Raw genomic sequence first — 24580 nt, 5'->3', positions numbered from 1 at the left:
GCCTTTGAGGCCCTGGGCCCATTGCAACTTGTGGGAACTGCCCTCATGAGTCGAAAATAGGTCCAATATGGGTCGAAAATGAGTTTAAGTGTGTGACATATTTTTGACTCATCTGATTTAACTTAAATTTTTTTCAACCCATTTTCATTCTGACCTTAAAAACTTAGAACCCATATATAACCCATTTCTATAAAATATGAGTGTCATTGACCCATATTGACGGCTCTAGTTATAATGAACAAGTAACTCCAGAGGAGTTAAACAATAAAATGAATTTATTTGCCTCTGCAAAATCACCGAGAGAAAGTTCAAATATTAGGATCATCCATAACTCAGGAGACACGAAGTTCATATCTCACAATTCATCCCCAAGCTATTAATCTTATGCACAAATACAGGTATTGCTTCCATTTCTGGAATTCTGCTGAGCTCATGTTACATTTCTCACGCACATACATAGCATATGAACGAAAAGCAGTCCTAGCTTTGATACACCTTCTCAACCCTATGTCATCAGGAAAAGCCACCGCCTGCTTTAACATCCACCCACCTCACCAATACTTCAGGGTCTGCCATTTGCATTGTAGGAGGATCCATCCTGAGGAACCCTGCAACTTGACACATATTCAATGGATTACTCTTTCCTGGTTCAAAAGCAAGCATAGGCGCGGAAAACTATCACTTCGAAGTGAGCATTTTTAGCTTCTGTTAGCTTTTAGATGTAGAAATTTGCAGAATCATTGAGAAATGCGAACCATTCTATGAGATGTCTAGGGGTATCGGATTATCAAAATACGCCCATTTAGGAAGACCGATTTTCGTGATGTATGAAGATGACGTACCTTTGGTAGGAGTTACAAGAAATATCTACGAAAACTCCAGGCCTAATATTGACCTCGCGCATCTCGTGGTACTTGACCTTGGAATGATGGAAAATTATATGCCAATCATGATTAGTGCAGTAATTGATAATTGCCAAGCTATGCATCTCCAAAGGTATGTATATAGAGTACAATAAAGATCTTACTGTTTTCAGGAGACTAGTGTTTTCCTCTTGCAGGACCCTGAGCTGGAGAAATCAAGCGACCGTTATATTGCTTATACACAAAGTCCTAATTGCATGTCCTCGACTTTTATATAGCATCGTCCTCTGCTATTAGCAACAATATAGATTGTGGAACGTGCGTTCTGATGAACTTTGGAAAAATCTTTAACGATATGATAGGCCTCTACAACATATGCCCTATGCCGTAATCTATGCATCTTAAATCCTATCCAAAGACCAAAAGGTCGAGCATCAACGTGCAGTAATATGCAGATTCGTCTCAACATGTATGTTCTTGAATTGCTGATAATTAGTAAATGTTTGCCTTTCAGAGTATGAGGCTTTCTGTTTCACGTAAATCGTAATGATAAAATGCAGTGCAAGATACCGGCTTTGGATAATGTGTGTATGATTCAACTAGAAGACTTTAGTGAAGTGTATCCTAGATGTTGCATCGACCCTCAAAGTGAAACCACGCTCAATAGGGAGTCTGGATAGAGGGAACTTACGTTCCTTTTCAGCTGGTTTACATGCTCTGAAACGATGCGCCTCTGTCAAATGCAACCGTTTGCTCAGTCAGAATAGGGCAGTAATGAAGTTAGTGAATATATACTGTGTCTGTACATGTCTTAAGTCATCTGTTCCAGAGTCTGAGAAAGATCCATATTGTTAAGACTAACTAGTACTTGCGCCAGGATACTCCTTTCGACTAAGCCTTAAGAGGGAAAGGAAAATAACACCTCGAGAAAATACTTGTATAAATGAGTAGATTGCGCTCACTTCATCACAGAGCTAATATATGCATTCTTGAGATTTTTTTTTTTTGGTAAGGAGCATTCTTGAGATTTTAGTCTGCATCAAAGTCAAGAATCAATTAATCAGTAACATCCACCTTCTTGGAGTAAACGCGTTCGACACTGGTCTTCAGCTGTCGCTCGAGTTGTCTCAGCTCTTTCATGCCCAACGTTGAAAGATCTTCTCCGGACAGGTGCCTGCATACATGAGCAGTACGCATCTTATTTGGTCAATCGCGATCCTTTGCAAACTTTTAAGCTTTCTCATTCAGCCAAAAAAGAGCTCGCTTCCACCTACTTGATTTGTGCTTCCATAGTTTCAATCCCTCTTGTCAACTCGTGAATTTCAGCCCTCCAGAACTGTAGATATTGCATCAACGGACTTATAAGTATGTCCCCCTAATACAGTAACAAAGTATCGCTACAAAGGATTTTTAGAGTTCATGTTGCTGTACCTTGCGAATTAATCTCCTTCCACTGGCTGAATATCAAGTGATAGTTAATCTCAACTAGCTCGATTAATTAAGAACTGTAGGCCAAGATGTACTTTAATCGCTTAGCAGCAAAGCGTTGACCTTGCAGATTATAATAAGGTGATAACGAAACATCTATTTCAATTCTTTTTCTTGAGAGATGACCATAGTGTAATAGGATGAAGTAGAACGTATTACAAGATTTCTACTTTGCTGAACTTGATTATAGAGAGTCCAAAAGGAGAGTGAGTAGAGATTTAGATTACATGGCAACAAATTGAGTTACATATTAAGACAGAATAGAGGATAGATCTCAATCACCTCATTGCTTTGGCCTCCCCGGTTGTGTGAAGATTGCGGGAGTCCTAATTCGTCTCGGTACTTGACAATAGTCCTATCCATGCTGCGAATTCGCCCCATCAATGTAGCAAAACAATTCTCATACAAAACCGTACACGTGCATATATGGAAGGAACGAAAGCACGTGCGAACTGAAAAATAGAAAAGGTAGCTGATAACAAAATGGATCAGTCATAGCAGTGTGATTACTCGTGGCTGGCGAACTGGTAACATTTTCCAGAAGAAGAAAAGACGAGGAGCGCAATCTCGGCGTCGCAGAGGATGGAGAGCTCGAAAGCCTTCTTGAGAAGCCCGTTCCGCCTCTTGGAGAATGTCACTTGCCTGCTCGATGCCTTCTCTATTCTCTTCAGTACTACTTTCCCTCTCCCCATTTTTTTGGACTGGGAACTTGGTTTTCGATCAGATGAGACTCGATATCTTTCTTGCTTTGGATATGGTATTGTGGGATGGAAACTAATTGGGAGAAAAGAGAGTGTGGCTATGCGAGCAGGTGAATATGGTAAGAATGAGCTTAAATTTATACTGCACATATGAATATGCATGAAAGCAATAGGAGATTGGTCCGTTTGATGGCGCAAATGACGCTTATGACGCAGGTCACGACGCCAACAATATCTTTAGTTCGTCTCTTTTTCATTAGATTTGATTTGGACAATAATACCCCACGACATCGTCCCAAGCAACCAATATTCTCTTCAACTTTGGTTCACACACCAATTTTGTCTTCCCTACCCTTAGAACCTCAGATCTGCTCTTTGAAGGTTGTTATTACACTTCGAGTCAGGTGATGTTCAAGTGTTCTCGTAATGGTATTGGTATCATCTTTCAAATAATGGTGATTATGTAATTATCAAGACATGACAAACGAATTACTCTTCGAGTAACAACCGAAAGATTTTATGTTGTTGCGAGAAGAGATTGTGGAGTTAAACATGTTTGATGCGACCATATTTTAAATTCCTTAAATGTTGCCTCTTCTCCCAAGTCGACACGTCAAGCTTTGCTCCAGGAGGGAGATTCTAGGAAAACCCATGAAAGGCCGGCGCGTGTGGGTTGAGGTGACCCTCACTCTGGGAGCAAAAATCAAAAGGTTCTTGAAAACCATCATGTTCGAGTTGAATAGAAGGGTGAAATGAGTCTCCCCACTAGGTTTAATCCCGCTTTTTGAGCACACATGCTGACCCGCCACTTTGTTAATGGGGCTCTTGCCTCGGACATCGAACTCCCTTCTGCATGACCTGATACGACTGTGATGTAAGCCAACCATCCGCCAAAGGTCCGAGGACTTGGCGGTGTTCCTAACAATGCTAGAGTAAACAAGGGAGCGATGATGTTCTCGCTTCGAGTTCAAAATGCCAAAGACGAAGGATTAAGTATGCCTCGGATGTGTTCGGGACAGGTACTGGATCCTTAAGTATTCTGAATGTTTTATATCACTTATGTAGTGCCACATGTAGTGAGAGAGTTTACAAAGCAGCATTCTGTTACAATTATGTGGACAAACACAATGAATAAAAAGTAAATGCAAGAAAGAGAAATCGAAATACAAGAAAAAAAGAAAATGCGAAAAAGAAAAATCGAGATACAAGATTTATTCTCATTCATCCTTCAACTAAGGTTATATCAGAGGATTCTACTCTTACATTTCAATTACTACTTTTAATTACAAGAGAAAGTATTTATATATAGACAGCATAAGAAAACCCTAAGGATCGAGAAAGTCTTAGGTCACTCAAGAGCTATTCATGAGCGCAAACACAAATCACCAATACAATTAAACCCAAACTATAAAAACTCTGTGGAGGCCGCCTCTTGAACTATCGTCCACTTATCGTGGAGTGCGATCTCCGTACCTTCCTGTCGATGTGAAGTATGGACCACACTCCAATATATTTTTGGGTAAAATTCTCATTTATTATCCGAAATGTCAAGATATGTTCTTCTAAAACCATCTTTTGATCACACAACTAAGTTGAGAACAAATTATGTATTTCTTATAGGTTGCGAACACAAGAACAAATCCTCGATAAAAAACTTCATGGTATTGTTGATATATATCCGGTCCGCACTTAGAACACGTATCGGACACTTATAGCCACTCGAGCATGTACAATCTTTTCCGGACAATGGCAAGCAAGTTGGTTTCATTTTCATCTCTCTAAACCGAGCACGATCAATCCCTTGTGGAGACGTCATTTGCCCAGATTGATTAAATCATCCTCTTTCGTCCGTCATGCTAGAGCCGACATCATGAAACGATGCTTTCCATATACATTCTCCTGTACCGACTTCCCCTCTTTCTTTGTGGGAGTTGACATGTAGGCAAGGAGCGATCGACACGTTGGATCTCTTCGCCCAGGAAAATTCAGGTGGCTCGTGGGAAAGCAACGCCACTTTCTGCGGAATCAAAGCACGGGTATCGACATGTCGTCCTTGTGGCTGTGGGGCCAAAGCTCTTGTCAGGGAGAAAATTGTTCGTTCTATACACACTTTTATCTTTCCGTCGATTGGCCTATCCCTGTTACGTGATAAAGAAGGACATTGCCTTTGTCATTATCGTCTTGCTTTTGTTCCCCACGATTTCACCCCCAGAGGACACGGAAACAACAGCCGCGTAACGAGGTATGGAGAAAGGGTGAACGCGACTTTGTGTCCTGTTGGCGTTGGGCCTCTCTCCTCGTCTTTTGTCAGGTCGGTCAATCCAATCGATGTCAACACACTTCTCCATCGACAGACCTGAGCTTTTTTGTATTCTCTACTGTCAGTCCTACCATTGTTAGCATTTAGCAAGCAAGCAGCAGGCCCATTACTCTACTTTCCTCTCTAATTGATCTAACGTCACATTCGAGAACTTGACATCTTCCCATCGGGACTCGAAGCAAACCCTAGATGATTTCATTTGATTCGTTCATACTCGCGTGATATTACGTTTTTCTGGCAGGGCGGGCGACATCATTCCCCTGCGCAAAATAAGCCCTCGTTTGTCAACTTGGCAGTAGGAGATGCCATAATCAGGTACTAATGCATGTGCTTGAACCTAACCACCCGGATCATTATCTCGACATGTATGTCTTTGAATAATAGATGAAGATGCTTAAGTTTAGCACGATGGGTCGATTTGCTTTGTTTAGGAAAGAGTGGAGTAATATAATCATCCAGGTCTGCAACAGTTCTGGAATGACCAGTTACATGTGCGTGCTTTCTTGACACCCCCGGCTCCTTCAGAGCACTAGCAGTGTACCCGTTGCACTAACAAAGTCGATCAGCGTACACATGGCCAGGGCCAACCCAAGAGAGGTCATTCGATTCCTTTCGATTCCTCGTCTTCTTCAGAGCCTGCTTGCGATGCGCAGACAATTAAGTTCCCGTGAGCAGCATAAACATATATCTTAAAAGCAACAAACTCGTTAATGATGAGAGCTCGCTCGCTCTCTCTCTCTCTCTCTCGATCGCGAAAAAAGGACACTGTTGTAGTCGGCAAGAGATGACAAAACCAATAGCACTGACAATAAGACAAGGAACCCGTATATACTAATGGTACAGACAGTGACGGAGGATAATGAGAAAGGGAAACGTGAACCGCAAACCAAATACCAATACCCTTCTGTCCAAATAATAAGAGAAGAGAACGTCGGATCACTATAGCTAGCAGCACTTAGCCGGTGTAGATGTGGACGCCGATGACAACAAGGAAGACGGTGATAAGGGCGAAGAAGAAGACTGCGTGGACGATGATGGAGGCGCCGCTGGTCTGCATGTTGCCGAACTCGACCACCCGGTGGCGTCCCGGGATCTGGAACAGGAGCCCTGGGCTGAGTAGTATGAACAGCACCACCGCTATAATCACCGGTCCCCAATCCCCCATCACTGAAACTCTAGAATGTTTATGTCCCTGTGCCTGACTTCTCTGGGGTATTGGAGGGCGAAGTGAGGAGACAAATAGAAGTGGAAGGTGACTTGTTTTTGAATTTTGAAGTGCATGGAGGGATGTGGGGAGATGTGGAGGCTTATCGGGAGGGACAGCTGCTGGCTGCCGGAACAAACGTGTCGCTTTTGCATCTTCGACGGTCCCGATTTCCTAGAGTCGCACCCACCACGATCAGGGAACGCATTAGCTGCTTGGTAACGACCCGTGGCAATTGGACAACAACTGTATTGGGCTCAGACTGTCAGCCCAATGGACATGGAGGTCGGAGAAAAAACTTGTTTTCTTTTCTTCTTTCACGAATTCTGGAGCTCATCAATGATTCAATTGAAATCGAGGGCAGCGTATGTATTCGATCTTCCAGGAACATAACGCTCCATTCGTTTAAAAAATATATATATATTTAAAAAATATCTTTTGGGAAATCATAAATGATAATATTTTCCACGGTTAGGCTAAAACGTAAACATGAACTGAAATTATTTTCCTTCATTTGATTTTATATGTCGAGGTTTGGTAGAAAATTGCTTACGTATAATTTTTTTTATAATTTATTAAAAATTTTACTTTCGAATTTTTCAGTTTTTTTTTTTTATGTTCTTTCTTTTTCTGCTGGTCGCCGGCACGGACGAGCTTGAGCGTGGCCTCACCGGATCGAGAAAAAGAGGAAATCAATTTTCCCACTTTTGAAGGTGGTTTTTCCATTCCAAAAAAAAAAAGGTTAGTTTTTTCATTGCCGAAAAATGTTTTTCCTGGTTAGTTTATTTTTTATTTTATTATTTTTTTTTTTTTGTGACCCAGAAACCCCCGCACACCGGCAACCGAGGGGTAAACCCCAGGGGCAACACGTGCTAGCCACCACACACGTGCCACCGGTTAAGTCACCCCCGCAGACCCTTGGGATTCGAACACTCGACCTTTTGCGAGAGGAAGAGTGCGCGAACCAGCGGCGCCACCCGTGTGAGTGGTTGGCTAGTTTATTTTTCGTAAACCGAATAATGAAAAATATAAAAAAAAAATCTTAAAAATTATTTTTTGCGAAACGAACAAAGCATAAGAGTGTATGTCACCACGCTACAAGTTTTGTGATGTACGATGCTGCACTATGAATTTTCAAATTCACGTCTCTCTCTCTCTTTCTTTTGTTTTTTCTGTTGCCTTTAAAAATGGAAGTATGTGCTATGTTCGCCTAAATTGTTCAAACAAAACAAGAAAAGACACAGAGATTAGAAAAAAAAGGATAGTTATTTGAAGATTCAAATTCCTATATATAAGGGTAATGCGTTTTAGACTTCATTTTTGGCATTTATGCTTTGTAATTACAACGAAAGTTATCTCGATATACAAATATTTCTGCAAATTTTATAGATAAATTTTATTGTTGACTCTTCATATAGTTCTATAGTAGTTATTGCCATGCGTACTCACGAGTCACTGAGACTTAAGTACAACATCTCTTAAGCGTGCGTGGGCGGGTAATTCCGCTGGTAGGAATTCAGAGTCGCAATCGATATGAACTAGGTGAAGTGTATGAGCTGTGTATGGGGGATTGCGAGATTAAGTGTATGGGGGATTGCGAGATTAAGTGTATGGGATAGTGTATGAGATAAGTAACGAACCAGTAGAAATCGAACAATATCATGGCGTGAAGATATCACCAGCCAGCAATACGGGATGAAGGATAGAACGATCAACACCGAAGGCGTAAATGACGAATCACCAGCCGACGATATATAACGTAATGATCACCACCAAGGCCTAAAGTCAACACCAACTGAGGAAGAAGATCGGGATTGATAGAAGCTCGTCACTACGGTACAAAGGCTATGCCACCAACCGAGGATAAAGGGTCTTTGGCTCACCACCAAGGCTTAAAGATGCTAAAGTGTTTGCAATTCAACTCACGCAGGATCTGTCTTACAATGGAGAATCCTTCCTCTATATATGGAGAGACTTGAACATAGGAAATAGTAGAATAATAAAGATGAGAGGATCAACCAACTAATAAAGACACGGGGACTAATCGACTTTGGAACATAAGGTAAGTAAACTCCTAGTAACTATAACAACATTAAATGACAACTAGAAGCTATAAAGCATTAAAGACTTGGAGACTTGCAAATTCGTCCACCAGGTTGGACCAGCATATATTCTTCATGGAAAGCCTTCAAATGACCAAGGAAATGACTTTAATAAGTCCTCCGTGGGTTATGTTATTGGTCCGCAACAAAATCACAAGTTAACTTGGAGAAGTCCAGCTTAGTCGGCTAGGATAGGCATCGGTAACTCTTCAGTCGATTACTTGGCTCAAGTCGGCATCTCTGTTATTCTTCTATTGCAGTAAAGTATAACTGAAATCGGTTTTGGCCTGAATAAACAACGGAGTGATAGGACTTGTCGATGGAATCAATTCAGAACGTATATGATGCTCCCGCATCAATCTCTTTCGTGCTAGATACAAATAATCCTCCCTGTTTGAGCAAGCTTTAGGAACACGTTGACCATTTATGATAACGTGTTCATAGTCGCGAATTGTTCATTAACTGAATGGGGTTGCTCCTAATCTTTATGCAAAAGGAATTTTTTTACTATTGTTGTGTAACTTCAGATATGGAATATTTTACCCTTTTTTAAAATTCTTTTCACGCGTTGCGGGGTGCAGCATCCAGCGAACTTGGTATACGGTTGGTCTTGTTACAAGGGAAAGAATAATTGGATGGCCATCAAGTCACTTGACGGATCCAATTCTAATTCGACGACGACCCAGAAATTTGGAAATGCTCGAAGAAAATGCATTCTATATTCTTACGCCGCAAGTCCTGCGCGTGCGCAATTGAATTAGCGCAGGCCACCCGAGACCTTGCAATTGTATTGCGCAGAAAAAAGTTATTTTGAATTTTTCGACGTTTGATTCACGGAATATAAGCGAATAAAAGTAAATATTTTTTACTTATGAAAAAACTCCTTCAAAAGTGGAGAAAATATTTTCCTTCTTTTGAAAAGAGAAAAAAAAAATTTCCTCCTATTTATTCCTTTCACTTCTTCACATTCATTTTTTAATTATTTATTCTTTTCTTTTCTTTCTTTTTTTAATCAAAATATATTTGTTTCTTTTTCTCGTGACCGGTGACCGGCCGAAGGAGAAAAGCTAGCGTCGACCTCGAGTGAGGCCGAGCCTCGACAAATCTAACTATTGGGGTGTGGTTCATACTCCCTATCGACAGGAAGGTACGTGGGTTCCAACAATCCCAAGCCGCGAGAGGATTTTCATAGTTTGAGCCAATATTTTTCATTGGTTGTTTAGGCTTAGGCCCATGAATAACTACTATTTTATATAATCTTTTTCGCTTGTAATTGAGTGATGTAGTGAGAAGCGCGATGTATTAATTATAGTGAAATTTTATGCTAAATGGAACCCTAGTTTAAGGGTGAACCAATATAAATCTTGTGTCGATTTTTCTTTTATCGTTTTTACGCTTTACTTCGTTTGTGGTTTGTGCGCCATATCCTAACATTGACGAGGTTTGAAGCTTGCCGATCGGCAAGACCCGAGACTCCACCTTGCCCGGGCCGGCCGAAGAAAAAGGAAAAAGGAAATCGAAAAAAAAAAAATACAAGACTCTATTTATTTCGCAAAAAATGAATGGTTTTTTACTAAAAATAATGATTTATATCACTTGCAAAAATTAACCGATAAAAAAATTGATCTTCAACGAAAATATTTCTAGAACAAAAAAATGAAAATATTTATATATAAGTATTGTCAACAATGAAAATACTTTTTATTGACTAATTATTTCAAACGATATAATCGATTATTTTTATTTTTATTTTTAATTATTCCTTTTTCATGAAATAATCAAAGCCTTACTGTGTATGGTAACGTTTTTGTTCTTGGAAACATATTTGGAATAGAAACATTTTTTTTGTGTTTTTGTTTCGGGCTACGATTTTGGAGAACAAAAACGCGTTTGGCAAGTACAAAAAAAAAATACTTTTTTCATCAAAAGGAAGGATTTACAACCTTCAACCGGCGGTCGACAGCGGGAGGCAAGCGGCGACAGCCGCTTCAACTCCTCGCCGACGATGGTGGGCGGTGGTGGCTTGCACGAGCTCGCCCTCAAGTTGTTTCTAAAGAGTGTGCCAAAACTCAGAAACAAGTTTTTTTTTTCTTCTTCTTTTGGCATCAAAAGTGTTCCCTTTTGGAACATTTTTCAACCATACACGTTTCTATTCCGAAAGTATTGTGGGAACATTTTCGGGATAAAAACACTTTCCAGGAAGTGTTACCATACATACCCTTATACTCTCAATTCTCTCCCCGTGATAAGGATTGTTCTAGACTAGACATATTTTAGCTATCCGGAGACGGCGCGAAGAATTTCAACTCCAGCCCTCATCTTGTTAGCATGCGTGATCTGAATATATTTATATATGTTGTTTTTAATATTTTTAATCATTGGCGGACTATCCATTTAAAATTTATTCATCATATTTTTCGAGTATTTATATGCTTTACACAAAACCAACTCTATTAAGACGGGTCTTTTTTCAAGGTAACATCAATATATAGCTCGTATTCTCTTGAAACTCCAATCATATTAGTTCGATTTTAGGGTGAGTTGGTTCTTACCCTAAAAATTAAAAACAGCCTCACGCTTATGGGGAACCAAATAAGACCCGAAAGATTTGAACTCAAGTTCTCATGCTCTCACATCATATGAGATTTTGTGGAGCCAATGCGAACTATTCTAAATGCTTAAGCTTTTAAATAAAAGCATGATTTAGTATTTAATTATTCTATCATGATCGACCAGCTCGATTCGGGTTCCGAGCGAGTCCAAGAATTGGTCGTATGTTTTTTTCCCCCCCCAATTCCATGCAAGACTGTAAGTGTTGCACACATGAGTACGAGGCGTTGAGCAAGAGGCATGGCGTGACTAAGAGAAGTGAGAGTGAGAGGAGCAAGTGATGAGCATGTGTGGCTGAGTTTGAGTAAGAAAAGAATGAGAATTTGGAATTTGAAAATTTAGAATGATAAGAACTAAATAAAATCGGTCCAATCCGAGTGAGTGGGTCCACACATGGAACTAGAATTCAGACCGATATCAACCTGTTTCAAATTTTCAGAAATTGGGAATCGCCCAGAACTTGTCGATTCGGCTTAATTTTCAGTTTCAATCCTGTCCTTTTGCTCATTTCTAGTACAAATAAAATTTTTCATGCAGGCATGTCATGTGAAAACAAACCTTTTGTAAAATCAAATTCATTCGGAGAAGTAAAAATTGAAAAAATGCCCTTGTACTTTCTCTCTCTCTCTCCATCTTTTTCCTTCTTTATAGAAAAAGACGTCGTCGAAAAAATTTCAACCAACGAAAAGGAAAGAAAATCAACCTGGTTGTTCAACCGAAATTTGAAGCGCGTTTAAGGACCTCACAATCCTCGAAGCTCGGAAATCGCCGCAGCGTTTTTGCGCTTTTTGTTTTTCTTTGGCCAGCGAAATCCCCCCATTACTGTTGGAGGAGCTTTGTCTAGTAACAAAAAAATCTGTGACGTGTCCGTTCCTCATTGGCTCTCTTCCAAAAGAATCGAATTTCATTGTCCCTACGCATTCCTTCTTCAGGCCTCCGCTTCTCTCCGGTCGCTCATTTTCCCGGGAAATCAAAAGTTTGGATCGGAATTATCGTTCCGAAACTTTTCCGGGAAAATTCTAATTCCTCACCAATTCCGGTCTCCTCTGGGAAACTGAGTTCCCTCTTCCCTCATTCTCGCGAGCGGGAGACGGGCGGCGGTAGTGTCGTTTTTTTTTTTTTCTTCCCTTTTCTGGGCGATTGAGCTTCATGCCTCGCTCGCATTCATAGTTGATTGGGTTTGAGATTTTAATCTTCGGTTCAATCGATTTTTGTTGCCGGAGGAACTGATATCGTTTCCTCGGTGCGTTTTCTCCCCCTATTTTTTGATTCTAATTATTCAATTTGAATTTATTTTGTCGAATTTGCGGAGTGGCCTTGGAAAAAAAACAGCAGATGTTTGCAGAATTTACGTGTTAGTTTCTATGATTTTGTTGTCTTGTGGAGATTGACCGTGCTTTCTTGCAGGAACTTTCTGGAGGAGGAGGAGGATTGGTGTGGATAATCGGTGGAGATGGCTAGTCAAAGCGGTTCATCGAGGAGAAGCTTATCGCTGTCGAACTCGTCAAAGGGGAAGAAGAAAGCTTCCGAAAATGGAGGAGGAGGAGGATTCGACGCCTCTCGGAAATCTCTTTCATCTTCTCGTTCCATGTACTTTCCATCATCCTTCCTTTGATTTTTCCTTTTTGCGGCTTAGTTTTTCTTGTGTTTTATGCACGGTCACCTTATAATACAGTTGAGATTCGGTTCTTGTGTACGCCAGCATACGGTTTGATAATACTATGAATTCACGTTGAAAATTCATTGGTCTGAAAATCCGGACTCAAAGACATTTCTTCCTTGTGGTTCTGTTGCTGTCTCATCCCCCAAAACCGATGGTTGAGAAAGTTAAATTTGTGATTGTTTCAGTTTCGGTCCGTACTTTTTAAGTTGGGGATATCTACCTTCAGTAATTGCGGTATAGAAATACTTGAGCTACATAATCCTCATGGTCGCAAACTTCTGTGCTAGTTTATGCCGCAATTTTGTCAATTTTCCAGTTTGTTCTCAAGTTTCTATTTCCTATAAGAAAAAGAAAGTGCAGCCCCACCTTCTCCTGGAATTTTGGACGATCCTTTATACAGGATCACTTTTTTCTGTTTCGCTTAAGACAGCAAAGAGCCGATAATATGTCTCTGCAGCCAAATTGAAAAGGCAAGGAGAAGGCTTTCCAGGTGTGGAGGTCTTTCTGCATTGAAAAATTTCAACTAATCAAGTCGAAAGAGAGATGGTTGAATCAAAATAATTCCCTTTAAAGTTCTATTTCTGTCAGAGTTTGCTCCTAAATGACGTAGCTTTTTGGTAACTTTAGTCGTGGTTCTTGCCTAATCAATTGATGTGGAAGGTCCTTTGACTCAAGGGGCATTATTATTACTATTCTTTTTACTTTTGCCTATTTTCTCCCAATCATTAGATACATCATTTCCTGGCCTTATGTTTTTACACATCAATACATGCATGCAAAAATAGCAAATGTTGATAAGTGCTGTTTTGTTTGTTCAGAGGATGCATAATATGTTTTTCTTGTATGAATATCAGAGCAAGGGATTTCTTTGTTTTTGTGTATGCGTGAGTGGTTTTTTTTTTTTTTTTTTTGGGGGGGTGGGGTGGGGGAGTTGTTGGTGGTGGTGTGGTTGTTGGGATAGGATCAGGCGTGTGTCAGGTCTCTCTCGTTCTCTACTCCTGAATGTTCATCTGAGCGTGTACACAAGCGTGTTTGTGCCTGCGTCTGCACCATTTTAATGTGGCTATAGTGAGGAAAATTTTCTCCTCCATATCTACAGATTTTGAGGCTAAAACCAAATTTTGATTTCCTAGAACTGTATTTGATCTCGTTTGGTTCCAGGGGATTAACTGGAGAGCGCACTGTGAAGAGACTGAGGCTGTCAAAGGCCCTAACAGTACCTGAAAGTACAAGTCTTTTTGAGGCTTGCCGCAGGATGGCGGCTCGCAGAGTTGATGCTTTGCTGCTAACTGATTCCAATGCACTACTCTGTGGTATTCTTACCGACAAGGTTTGATGTTTGTAACTAGTGACTTCATTCTTGTGCTTAACACTGTTCCTGATTTAAGACTGACAGTGCTTTTATTTTCCTTTGTTTGCTGAAGGATATAACAACAAGAGTGATAGCGCGGGAGTTGAATCTTGAGGAAACACCTGTTTCTAAAGTAATGACTAGGAACCCGACATTCGTTCTCTCTGACACCCTTGCAGTTGAGGCACTTCAGAAGATGGTGCAAGGTTAACGACAATCAAATGAGCAAATGCCATCTACTTTAGTTTTATTATTGCCTTAAATGTTGAAATAAGGCTATGGTCCTGATAATTCTGGCTGCAGGAAAGTTTAGACATTTGCCGGTGGTGGAGAATGGGGAAGTCATTGCTTTACTTGATATAGCCAAATGCTTATACGATGCTATTGCTCGTATGGAGAGAGCTGCTGAAAAGGGAAAAGCAATTGCTGCAGCTGTGGAAGGTGTTGAAAAAAATTGGGGGACATCCATCTCTGGTTAGTGCTGAATATTATTTCTGATGTCTTTGTTTCTTTCCTACATGCGTTGTCTCAATAAATTGTGTACAACACAGGCCCCAATACATTCATTGAGACCCTCCGGGAGCGAATGTTTAGGCCCTCTCTGTCCACAATCATTTCTGAGAATTCAAAGTAGGTAATATCTCCTTTTGCATTTTCAATTGAATATCATTGTCATTAATCGGACTATGATGTATTGAAGGCTTAACCTTCTTCTAATGGATGTTGGCATTTTTCAGATTGGTAACAGTTTCACCAACAGATACAGTCTTAGAAGCAGCAAAAAAGATGGTTGAATCCCGATTAAACTCAGCGGTTGTGACGGTAGAAAATAAACCAAGGGGAATTCTAACGTGAGTTGGTTTTGTTTTAAACTCTTTCTTTTCCAAGAAATAGAAAGAAAGTGACTTTTACAAACTTATGCTTCAGTTCGATTGAAGAGTTATCTTGTAATATCTCCAACACAATGATGATTCTTACGGGAATAAATTTTGTGTTTCTTTCAGTTCAAAAGATATATTGATGCGAGTAATAGCTCAAAGTCTTCCTCCAGATTCCACTCCTGTGGAGAAGGTATTTGTTTTGTTGAGATGTGAGAGTGCATTCTCAAACGATTTGACTAATTAAGTTTGTCATCTATTTGAGACCTGTTCTCTATGATGTAAATTGATATGTGTTGGGACTCATATGTGCTTAACTGCTGTTATAGTATACCTTTTTTATTGCAGGTCATGACTCCAAATCCGGAATGCGCATCGGTTGACACTCCTATTGTTGATGCTTTGCACACCATGCACGATGGAAAATTTTTACACCTTCCAGTGGTAGACAGAGGTGAGTGACATTGAATTAGGAGTCAGCAGTTGCTTGTCGGTTTAGGTGGATAAGTCATAATTTCTAATGAAAATGATTGATTGGAACAGATGGAAATATTGTCGCCGTGGTGGATGTCATTCACATAACTCATGCTGCTGTTGCCACTGTGAGTTGAATTTCTAGCTAGGGTGTTCGCTTCTTGCCTTTTGCATCAAGCCTTGCTCGGGTTAGATGAATAATAACTTTTTCTTCCCTTACGATCTTCGAAAAGCAAATACATTTTCATAGGTTGTCAAGTTTATTTGTGTTGCTTTTAAGTTTCATTGAGAAGTAGAACAGCTTGATATTTGATGGTTTTTCATGGCTTTAATGTACCTCTTGATGTTGCTTGGGCCTGCAATGCACTGGTAATCAGGTTGCAGTATGCCATATTACTTTTATCTACTGCAACTTCTCGGCTTTAGGATTTCTCTTTCAGTGGGTTGCTATTCTGTAGAACTTCATTGGTTAGAATTTGTACTCCCTGATAAGCATCATGTACAGTGTTGGGGCTTTTAATTGGTCATTTGTTTTGTGTTGGAATCAGACTGAAGAATCCTGAGAAAATGGCCCCTTCTCTTTGATGTGTCCTTTTCCTTTTGCTAAGATCTTTCACAAGGCTTATTCCACTTTCTGTTTACTACTTACTAGTCTTTCAAATTTTAAAGCTTTTGTCTTCTTGACTAGGTTGGAAGCTCTGCTGGAATCAATAATGAGGCCGCAAGCACAATGATGCAGAAATTTTGGGATACTGCTATGGCTGCTAGTCCAACAGATGATGATGAAGAAACTAGAAGGTAATATGATAGGCCCGATTTTCATGACGAGATTCTTTTTCACGGGGAAGTTTCTATGGCCTGCTTTTGCAACTGTTGTTTACTTACCCCACCTAGTGACTTCTCAGTGAAGGTTCCATGAAGTTAACTTCCGATGGAGGAGATGCTGGGAGATCATTATCCTATTCATCAAGCCAACCAAATTCATTTGCCTTCAAGATTGAAGATAAGAAGGGGCGGATGCATAGATTTTCTTGTGGTAAATTCTTCCATCTTGCTTATGAACTTAGCTTTCGTAAGAAATTACTGCGATTTTGCCTTCTTTTTCATTAATGTGGTGTATTTGCCATTAATCCATATGATGGTGCGTCCTATTGGTTTAGACGAAGTACACGCCGTGAAATTTTAACCATCATAAATTATTTTGAAGTGATAGTCCTGGTGTATATGGGAAAATCCCTGATGACATTGAGCTGCCTGATTTTTTCTTCAACAAAAAGTTTAATGCAGCATATTTATGTCATTTTAGGAGAAATGCTTTTCACTGTTGTCTTAAGTATTGTCTTCAGTCAGATAGCTCTAGTTACTATTGCGGACTTTTATGAAATTGTGAGTACTGACTTTTGGGAGTCTTTATACACTTGAGACATTCAAGAGGATGCATACTTCCAGGATTTACTAATTTCCATCAGTGATGAACGTTCTAATGCAAAACTTTTCTCCCGATATTAAGACTTTGGGCTGTGTTCAATTGACTTTTCCCTTTGTTTCATGTTGTTGTTTGAGATCAGATACTCAAAGCATGACAGATGTTATAACATCAATTGTCCAAAGAGTAGGTGAGGACATTGACAGAAACAATCTACCTCAGATTCTGGTATGTCCAGTGTGGCAATTTTGCCGATTTCCATGTCATCTCTACCTTTAATTTCTGTGTCATTTTTTGCTAATTCATGGCCCATTGGCAGTATGAAGATGAAGACCATGATAAGGTCGTCCTTGCATCAGACGGTGATCTCGTGGCTGCAGTTGACCATGCAAGGTCAGCTGGTTGGAAGGTCAGCTGCTTTGCATATCAGTTCCTTCTACTCTAAAAAATTATCGATCGACCATTTTATCTGGAGCACCAGAACACTCTGCAAACTGTCTTCACTCATTAATGGCAATCCTCTCTCTCTTCCTATATATATGCCATTTAACTAACATCTTTTGGTGGAACACTTGTCATAGTCTGATCAGATGGTTATTCAAATTAGGGCACCATAGAGTTTGATCGTTTATTCTGTCCTGTTGTAGGGTTTAAGATTGCATCTAGATTATTCGGGAACAGCCAAGCGAAGTAGAGGTGCGAGTGGTGGTGACATGGCTTACGCTCAAGCAGATGCTTGGGCTTCTGCATACAGTGCCGTTGCAGCTGGGGCTGCTCTTGTTGCTGGGTTGGGAGTGTTGGCATACTTGAAAAGAGCTGGTAACTAAATTTCTACATAGATTCCCAATTGCAAGGAACCTGCGGAAGTGGCAAACGAAAGGCGAAATCCCGACATTAATTCTTGGGCGGTATTATAGCTCTTAATCATATATACTCCGGGGACTCTAAGCAGAAGGGGAAGAAAAGTTCTTGGCACTTGCTGTAGTTGTAAGGTTGTGCTATGACACATTTGTTTCCCCAGGTTTTGCAGTTCCTGAACTCCAGGAATGGTTTGGCTGGTCGATATTTTGTGTCAGTAGAAAAAAAATGGAGGCCTGCTGGTTCGAAAATGAATAGTAATTGATTTTTTGCTTCTTGGGTTTAGGCAGTATTGTATGTGGTGTGGTGGCCCTGGTGGGTGACTGCCACAGGACTGTGTAAACAATCTTTGCTTTGTTTGCAATCAATTTGACTATACCCTGCAAGAATTTTGGGGACATTGGATATTTAACACTGCTTTGTCTATCATCTTTATATTTGACAAACCACGAGAATTAATGACCGTGCAACCTGTGCCGGGCTAAGGATACCATCAGTAAGACTAATCCAATCCCATCTTGCGATGATCATGTGTTTTAATGTGTGGATAAAGGCAAAGGGAAGAAAGAAAGACCACTTGTACGCAGGTTTAAACTTGCAATCTGCGTCTAAACATCCCAACCTCAACCCCATTCCATCCCACCGCGCCCCACCCTGCCGGTGGAATGACCGGGAAAATTGATGAATTGGATTGTTCCGGCGTTGCTGCGGAGGATTTGTTTCCTGTCCTGGCAAGATTCAAGAGTCTCCTGTACATTGGCGCAGACACCAACCGAGCACGGAAGCCATGTGGGTGAAATGCCGACCCCATGATCTGGGCCTGGAGGCCCGTATCATCACGTGGGTTCGGTCCAACAACCGATCTCATTTCCATTCTGGTTCGTCGTTGTCGGTGAGCGGGACCCCCACAAAGAAGAACTCAGCCCGATTTGAAGTGCGTAAATATTGGCACCGTGACTCCTTTTGGGTTTCGGCTTCTCTCTCTCTCTTTGTTTCTTTTCTCCTTTTCCCACCGTACCTTTAAACAGGGCTTAGAAACCCATTCGAAATTATACTTTTACCGTCTAAAAATCGAGTGTTCTCTTAGAACACACGGAGGGAAGAAGAAAAACAATGAAACCAAAAAGATCGGGACCCAAATCTTTCGAGAGCCAAAAGATGATACCAGAGTCTCCCCCGTCGAAACTGAATCGTCGAAAAACAAGCGAGTGTTGACCATATTCATTTCGAGTGACCGCACCCACTACCACACGATAACGCTACAGGTTTTTCTGTTGTCCCACTAAAAAAAGACGCATGTTATGAGCAGAAAGAGACCAGAAGTTCCTCCTCTTCCGCACTCTTCGCACCATAAAACAAATGCAGTTGCCGCCTCTTCTCTGCGAGTGAAATCAGGAATGAACATGTCACGTCACAACCCCCACCAAAGCCAGATGGAATGAGGTCAGGACAGCTTTATTATAACATAACCAAGATTCTCTACCAACTTTATTACTCACACACTCGAAATAAAGCTCCACTATCAGTTCATTCCCTCACAAGGCCAAAAAAGCTAATTAGAAAAAAGCCGATCTCGCATAAATCTAGACAAACCCATTTGCCAAAATCATCTTCTTTCGTATCGTTTCTCACTCTGGTATGTCTTTCGCTTTTTGCCAGCATAGCGGCTATGAGAAATCGTACGAAGACGAGGCCACTTCCTCTGTTTCCTTCAATTCTTGTCCTATGTATCGCTCTTTCACGTCTCTCCTTGGCCCAACAAGGACAACCCATCAAGACAATCGTGGTGTTGGTGCTGGAGAACAGGTCCTTCGATCACATGCTCGGATGGATGAAAAGAACCATCAATCCTAACATCAATGGCGTCACCGGGCGCGAGTGCAATCCGGTCTCGACCAACAAAACTGACCCGGAAATGATCTGCTTCACGGACGACGCCGAGTTCGTCGATCCCGATCCGGGCCACTCGTTCGAAGCTGTGCAGCAACAGGTGTTCGGGTCCGGCACAGTTCCTACCATGACAGGCTTTGTGGAGCAAGCGCTGAGCATGTCGCAGAACCTCTCGGAAACTGTGATGAAAGGCTTCAGGCCTGAGTCTGTGCCCGTTTATGCCGCTCTGGTGAGTGAATTTGCGGTGTTCGATCGGTGGTTCTCGTCGATTCCTGGCCCGACCCAACCCAACAGGCTCTTTGTCTACTCCGCCACCTCTCATGGCTCCACCAGCAATGTCAAGAAACTACTTGCCAAAGGGTTTCCTCAGAAGACCATCTTTGATTCTCTCCACGAGAACGGCATGAACTTTGGGATTTATTACCAAAACATACCCAACACGCTGTTCTATAGGAACTTGAGGAAATTGAAGTATATCTTCAAGTTTCATCAGTATGATTTGAAGTTCAAGAGAGATGCTAGAGATGGGAAGTTGCCCAGCCTGACCGTCATCGAGCCTCGGTACTTCGATCTCAAGGGTATGCCGGCTAACGATGATCACCCTTCTCATGATGTGGCCAATGGGCAAAAGCTTATTAAGGAGGTCTATGAGACACTAAGAGGAAGCCCCCAGTGGAATGAGACACTCTTGATCATCACCTATGATGAGCACGGTGGATTCTATGACCATGTCGAGACTCCATATATCAATGTGCCTAATCCGGATGGGAACACTGGCCCCTCTCCATATTTCTTCAAGTTCGACCGCCTCGGGGTTCGAGTGCCCACGGTCATGGTGTCTCCTTGGATCAAGAAAGGAACTGGTAAGCGCAATTCCCTTTTTCCTTGGTTTCTGCAGTAGCCTTTTCGTGGTGCTGTTGAAGCTCGAACTATGTGACAGAAGAAATGTTTTCAAACACAATCATTTCATTGCCTGCTTATTGAATCAGTTACTGAGTTTTTGCCTATTAGCCACGACTGCAGGGATCACACATTCTTTATTTGAGCCAAATATTCTATGGCATTATTGAACTAGTCATCCTTAGAATGGAGATCAATAAGAATTATTTTGAGAAGGGTGTTACTGACTTGAGGCCAATTTTGATAATTTGCTTTTGACAGTAGAAAGCTACTATAGTTGGGTGGCAATACTAGTGGCTTGGTTGCTATTTGCTAACAAATGGCTCTGTTTTGTTTTAGGAACTCTATGTGCCTCAGGCAAGTATTGATCTTTACATATTTGGATTGGTGATAATTGCAGTGATAAGCGGTCCAAAGGGACCAGCTCCAAATTCAGAGTTCGAGCATTCTTCAATTCCTGCAACGATAAAGAAAATTTTCAACCTCACCTCCAACTTCTTGACTCACAGAGATGCATGGGCTGGCACGTTTGAAGAGGTTGTAGGAGAATTGACCTCCCCAAGATTTAACTGCCCAGGTAATGGAGAACTAAGTAATCACTGGTCACAATCAGCAAGTGTTTAACATGCTGCTAAATTATTACATGTCGGGTCTGATGTCATCTGGTAACTTCTGGACTTCTACGCAGAGACATTGCCTGATGTGACGCCTTTGAGGAATTCAGAAGCAAAGGAAAGCGGCGGGCTATCTGAGTTTCAGAGTGAACTTGTGCAGTTAGCGGCTGTTCTTAAAGGGGACCACTTCTTGAGCAGCTTCCCAGATGAGATGGGCAAGAAGATGAGCGTGAAGGAGGCCAATGAGTACGTGAATGGCGCCATTTCTCGGTTCATGAGAGCAAGCAAAGAGGCCATCAAGTTGGGTGCGGATGAGTCTGCTATTGTTGATATGCGGTCATCCCTCGCTACAAGGTCTTCTATCCACAGTTAGATACAACTGTTGGGGGTGTTCACATGTCCGATAGAACAGTCTATATAGGAAACTTAGGGATATCTATGCTTGAGGAATCAGTGAATTAGAATGGCCCGGAAAAAAAAAAGATTAAAAAATGAAAGCTGGCTTCATAGGTTCGGTTTTTCGAAAATGGTTTTTCCATGCTAGACGATTATCTGCTTTAACTTGCCATGGACCACAGGACGGCAACAACTGCTTCTCCGAACTTGTTCTCTAATTAAAGTGGGAAAAGGTAGACTAGTGTTTCATGTTTCCATATCCGCCTTCGGAAGTTCATCCAGAATTGCAGATTGATTGAGCACTTGCAGGAGTTCGATAAAAATTGCAGAACCATTTTGAGTATGCAAACTAGATTGCTCTATGATCTCCCATCTGCCACTTAAAATCATTTTCTGAGAGCACTTTCTCAGAATTGTTACTCACCACCCTTAGCAAGGTCAGGTGAGGTGAACCCGGTCTGATGATAAAATGCCTAGCGCTCTAGGCCACTCGGTGATAAGACAATGAGAACCAATGTAAGTTTGGTTATCTGTCAACACCTTGAATGGATGTCTCGGGTAGCCAAAGACAAAGCAGGTTGGGCAGCCATGTGAAAGAGGAAACAAAAACATCTGAAACTGGCACAAGCTTCAGCTGTGTGCTTTATGTATGACCTCAGTGCTTTCGGTTTTGCTCGAGCAAGTCAAAGGGGTTGGGAAACAGACCTTCACCAAGCAAAATACCATTTCTTAGCGTTACTTCATGTTGCCTCCAAGCTGGGACAATTTTTCTTCCTGAGAAAGGTTTATCTTTCGAGACGACGAGAGCAATTGCACACCGGACTCGTTCCGAAACAATGGTTCTCTCTTATGAGATGTAGCAATCGAAAGTCGAAACTTTGGACTTAGCTTCATCACCATTTCTTGCCATGTGCTTTGGGTTTTGGTGGTTGAATTTGAACAATCGGCCACACTTCTGAAATATTAGTCAATGTTATAAAGCAATGAAAGCCTCGGAAGTGGGATTCGAACCTTCGAAGCGGAGCCCTACAGTTTTTTTTTTTTTTTTGTGCAGAGTCTGGAAATCACCACTTTTTCTGCTTAGACTCAAAATTATAAATTTTCGCTTTGCATTGATGTGGCGGAGAGATTTGGTGCGTGTGGGAACTACTTTTCCAAAGCCCTTAGGCTCCAAAACTAAAAGCTTTTGTAGAAAGGCACTATTTGACAAATTTTTTGGAGAGTTTTGGGGGAGTTGCAATTGCGCTCTCAAAGTCCTTCAAGTCCTTTGGTCCAAGGCAAATCCCGAGGTGCTTTGAGCATTTTCGGAATGGAAATACATTTTTTTCTACTTTGTTATCGCTAAACTTTATAATTTCGAAAATATCCCCACATCCGTAACTTCACCGGCAAGGAGCCATGTTAGTCCGGTGACAACAAACCTCGCTTAAGATAGTGCGATCCCGGGCGACGCTTGAGGTTGTCTAACCCCGAGCCACATCGCTTGGGTCCGCAAACCCAAGCGACAACGATCTCAAGCGAGCCTGGTTGGTGGTTGAGTTTTGTCGATAAAGGTTTGCTAATTAAAAAGAGCAAAACTAACAAAAGCCTTCTATAAAATGTAGTTTTTTCCAAAAGGCATTTAATCACAACTACTTCCCAATGTTTTCTTAAATTATATTTTATCAAATAATATTTGCATTTTGAAAAAAAAAATCTTTTTCACCTAAAGTTTTTTGCATTTTTTCAAAAGTTTTCCTCAGAAGTGTTCTCGAACGCACCAATTGTGCTCTTGGAATCGTCAAATTTTATCAATAGACATGACATGATATATACATTATATCAAGGTAAGGTTTTGTATTATCAACGCTCAACGTAACGTAACCGTGACAATGAATCGAGTGATTTGTATGTAGTAATGAATGGTATGTAAATAAACATTGAAGCTAGTTGTATAAGTTTTGCATTGAAGAGTAGGTAAATAAATATTTTGGCTTTGCATTGTAAGAGGAAAAATACGAAGAATTCTTATATAAACCAATTCAACCTTATGCTAAAATGACCGAATTCGATCCTAAAAGTAAATATGTCAAAATGAATTATTGATCCATTTCTTAAAACATATTTCGTGTCATTAAATTGGTTGGCTATGTTCGGTAAATGGGTTTAGACTGGGCCTAACACCCTAAAAAAAAAAAAAAATCTAAACTTAGATCTGGTCCCACTTCTAGCAAAAACCTTTTTTATCTCATAAAAAATCAACAACTTTAGGTTTGGTCCAGTTATACTCTCAACTTTTTTTTGCCTTATAAAAATCACCAAAATTTACTCGAGTCCTTCATCTGCCTCTATTAACCCTTTGTTCAAAATCACTCTAAGCAATCCTACATGGCATTTTCACATCTTTTGGAGATGAATTTCCATATCAGCAGAAATAACATTCAAATTTGGGTAAAGGAGGTTGGCTTTCTTCAATTACTCTTACTCTTAAGAGTGTCCCTTCCATCTCATTCAATGATCTTCGATTTTGTGTTCCATCTTCAATCTCTTGTGCTCGGGAGTCTTCCATCTCTGATAACTAGGCTCAGCTCGGGATACTTGAACAACTCACGCTTGTGAGTTTTCCATCTTTCGATTGTTCGCGAGAAATTTTGGATGGAGAGTCAAAGGGGACAGATTTGAGACTCAAGTAAACATTTGCTGTCTGGCCAGGGCTGGCAAGGGAGGCCCTCACCTGAGTTGGGCAATGGCCGTGGAAGGAAGAGGAAAAAAAAGAAAAATGAAAAAAAAATACGAAAATATCCTCAGTCAAGCCTTTTTTAAAAAATAAAGATAATACTTCAAATCTTCATTTAAAATAATA

The 24580-nt window shown here is 40.9% G+C and overlaps 4 protein-coding genes across 4 annotated transcripts; 2 read left to right on the top strand and 2 right to left on the bottom strand.

Annotated features, from left to right (window-relative positions):
• Positions 1-293: 293 nt before the first annotated feature.
• Positions 294-3202, bottom strand: LOC115749550 (truncated transcription factor CAULIFLOWER A-like). Its single transcript, XM_030686415.2, has 8 exons — positions 2862-3202; positions 2634-2715; positions 2138-2199; positions 1938-2037; positions 1555-1596; positions 1028-1069; positions 843-919; positions 294-598 (listed from the first exon to the last, which is right to left on the bottom strand). The coding sequence occupies exons 1-8, from the start codon at positions 3200-3202 to the stop codon at positions 514-516; spliced, it is 831 nt and encodes a 276-aa protein (XP_030542275.2). The 3' UTR covers positions 294-513.
• Positions 3203-6175: 2973 nt separating this feature from the next.
• LOC115749554 lies at positions 6176-6868 on the bottom strand. Its single transcript, XM_030686418.2, has one exon. The coding sequence runs from the start codon at positions 6535-6537 to the stop codon at positions 6328-6330; it is 210 nt and encodes a 69-aa protein (XP_030542278.1). The 5' UTR covers positions 6538-6868; the 3' UTR covers positions 6176-6327.
• A 5352-nt stretch (positions 6869-12220) lies between these two features.
• On the top strand, positions 12221-18367 carry LOC115749568 (CBS domain-containing protein CBSCBSPB5-like). The gene is made up of 15 exons (XM_030686443.2): positions 12221-12531; positions 12696-12878; positions 14113-14281; positions 14376-14508; positions 14606-14776; positions 14854-14932; positions 15040-15153; positions 15307-15373; positions 15529-15634; positions 15724-15782; positions 16343-16452; positions 16560-16690; positions 17223-17308; positions 17400-17489; positions 17728-18367. Exons 2-15 carry the CDS (start codon positions 12742-12744, stop codon positions 17905-17907), a joined length of 1632 nt encoding a protein of 543 aa, XP_030542303.1. The 5' UTR covers positions 12221-12531; positions 12696-12741; the 3' UTR covers positions 17908-18367.
• A 1231-nt stretch (positions 18368-19598) lies between these two features.
• Positions 19599-21869, top strand: LOC115749609 (non-specific phospholipase C6). The gene is made up of 3 exons (XM_030686500.2): positions 19599-20691; positions 21129-21305; positions 21417-21869. The coding sequence occupies exons 1-3, from the start codon at positions 19608-19610 to the stop codon at positions 21713-21715; spliced, it is 1560 nt and encodes a 519-aa protein (XP_030542360.1). The 5' UTR covers positions 19599-19607; the 3' UTR covers positions 21716-21869.
• Positions 21870-24580: the final 2711 nt, after the last annotated feature.

The sequence above is a fragment of the Rhodamnia argentea genome, chromosome 7 (genome assembly GCF_020921035.1).
Source record: "Rhodamnia argentea isolate NSW1041297 chromosome 7, ASM2092103v1, whole genome shotgun sequence".
Taxonomy (NCBI): domain Eukaryota; kingdom Viridiplantae; phylum Streptophyta; class Magnoliopsida; order Myrtales; family Myrtaceae; genus Rhodamnia; species Rhodamnia argentea.
Note: the sequence above shows the minus strand (reverse complement) of the source record. Positions and strands in the feature narration are given on the sequence as shown.

Bases quoted from the DNA above. Each gene is read 5' to 3' on its own strand.
- LOC115749550 (XM_030686415.2), bottom strand. From the start codon at position 3,202: ATGTGCAGTATAAATTTAAGCTCATTCTTACCATATTCACCTGCTCGC. The intron at 2,038-2,137 runs GTAGGTGGAAGC...TCATGTATGCAG, and splicing joins ACTATGGAAGCACAAATCAA to GCACCTGTCCGGAGAAGATC. The intron at 1,597-1,937 runs GTGGATGTTACT...TGCATTTGACAG, and splicing joins AACGCGTTTACTCCAAGAAG to AGGCGCATCGTTTCAGAGCA.
- LOC115749554 (XM_030686418.2), bottom strand. From the start codon at position 6,537: ATGGGGGATTGGGGACCGGTGATTATAGCGGTGGTGCTGTTCATACTA.
- LOC115749568 (XM_030686443.2), top strand. From the start codon at position 12,742: ATGGCTAGTCAAAGCGGTTCATCGAGGAGAAGCTTATCGCTGTCGAAC. The intron at 14,933-15,039 runs GTAGGTAATATC...GGCATTTTTCAG, and splicing joins ATCATTTCTGAGAATTCAAA to ATTGGTAACAGTTTCACCAA. The intron at 15,154-15,306 runs GTGAGTTGGTTT...TGTTTCTTTCAG, and splicing joins AAACCAAGGGGAATTCTAAC to TTCAAAAGATATATTGATGC.
- LOC115749609 (XM_030686500.2), top strand. From the start codon at position 19,608: ATGAGAAATCGTACGAAGACGAGGCCACTTCCTCTGTTTCCTTCAATT. The intron at 20,692-21,128 runs GTAAGCGCAATT...TGATAATTGCAG, and splicing joins TTGGATCAAGAAAGGAACTG to TGATAAGCGGTCCAAAGGGA. The intron at 21,306-21,416 runs GTAATGGAGAAC...ACTTCTACGCAG, and splicing joins CCCAAGATTTAACTGCCCAG to AGACATTGCCTGATGTGACG.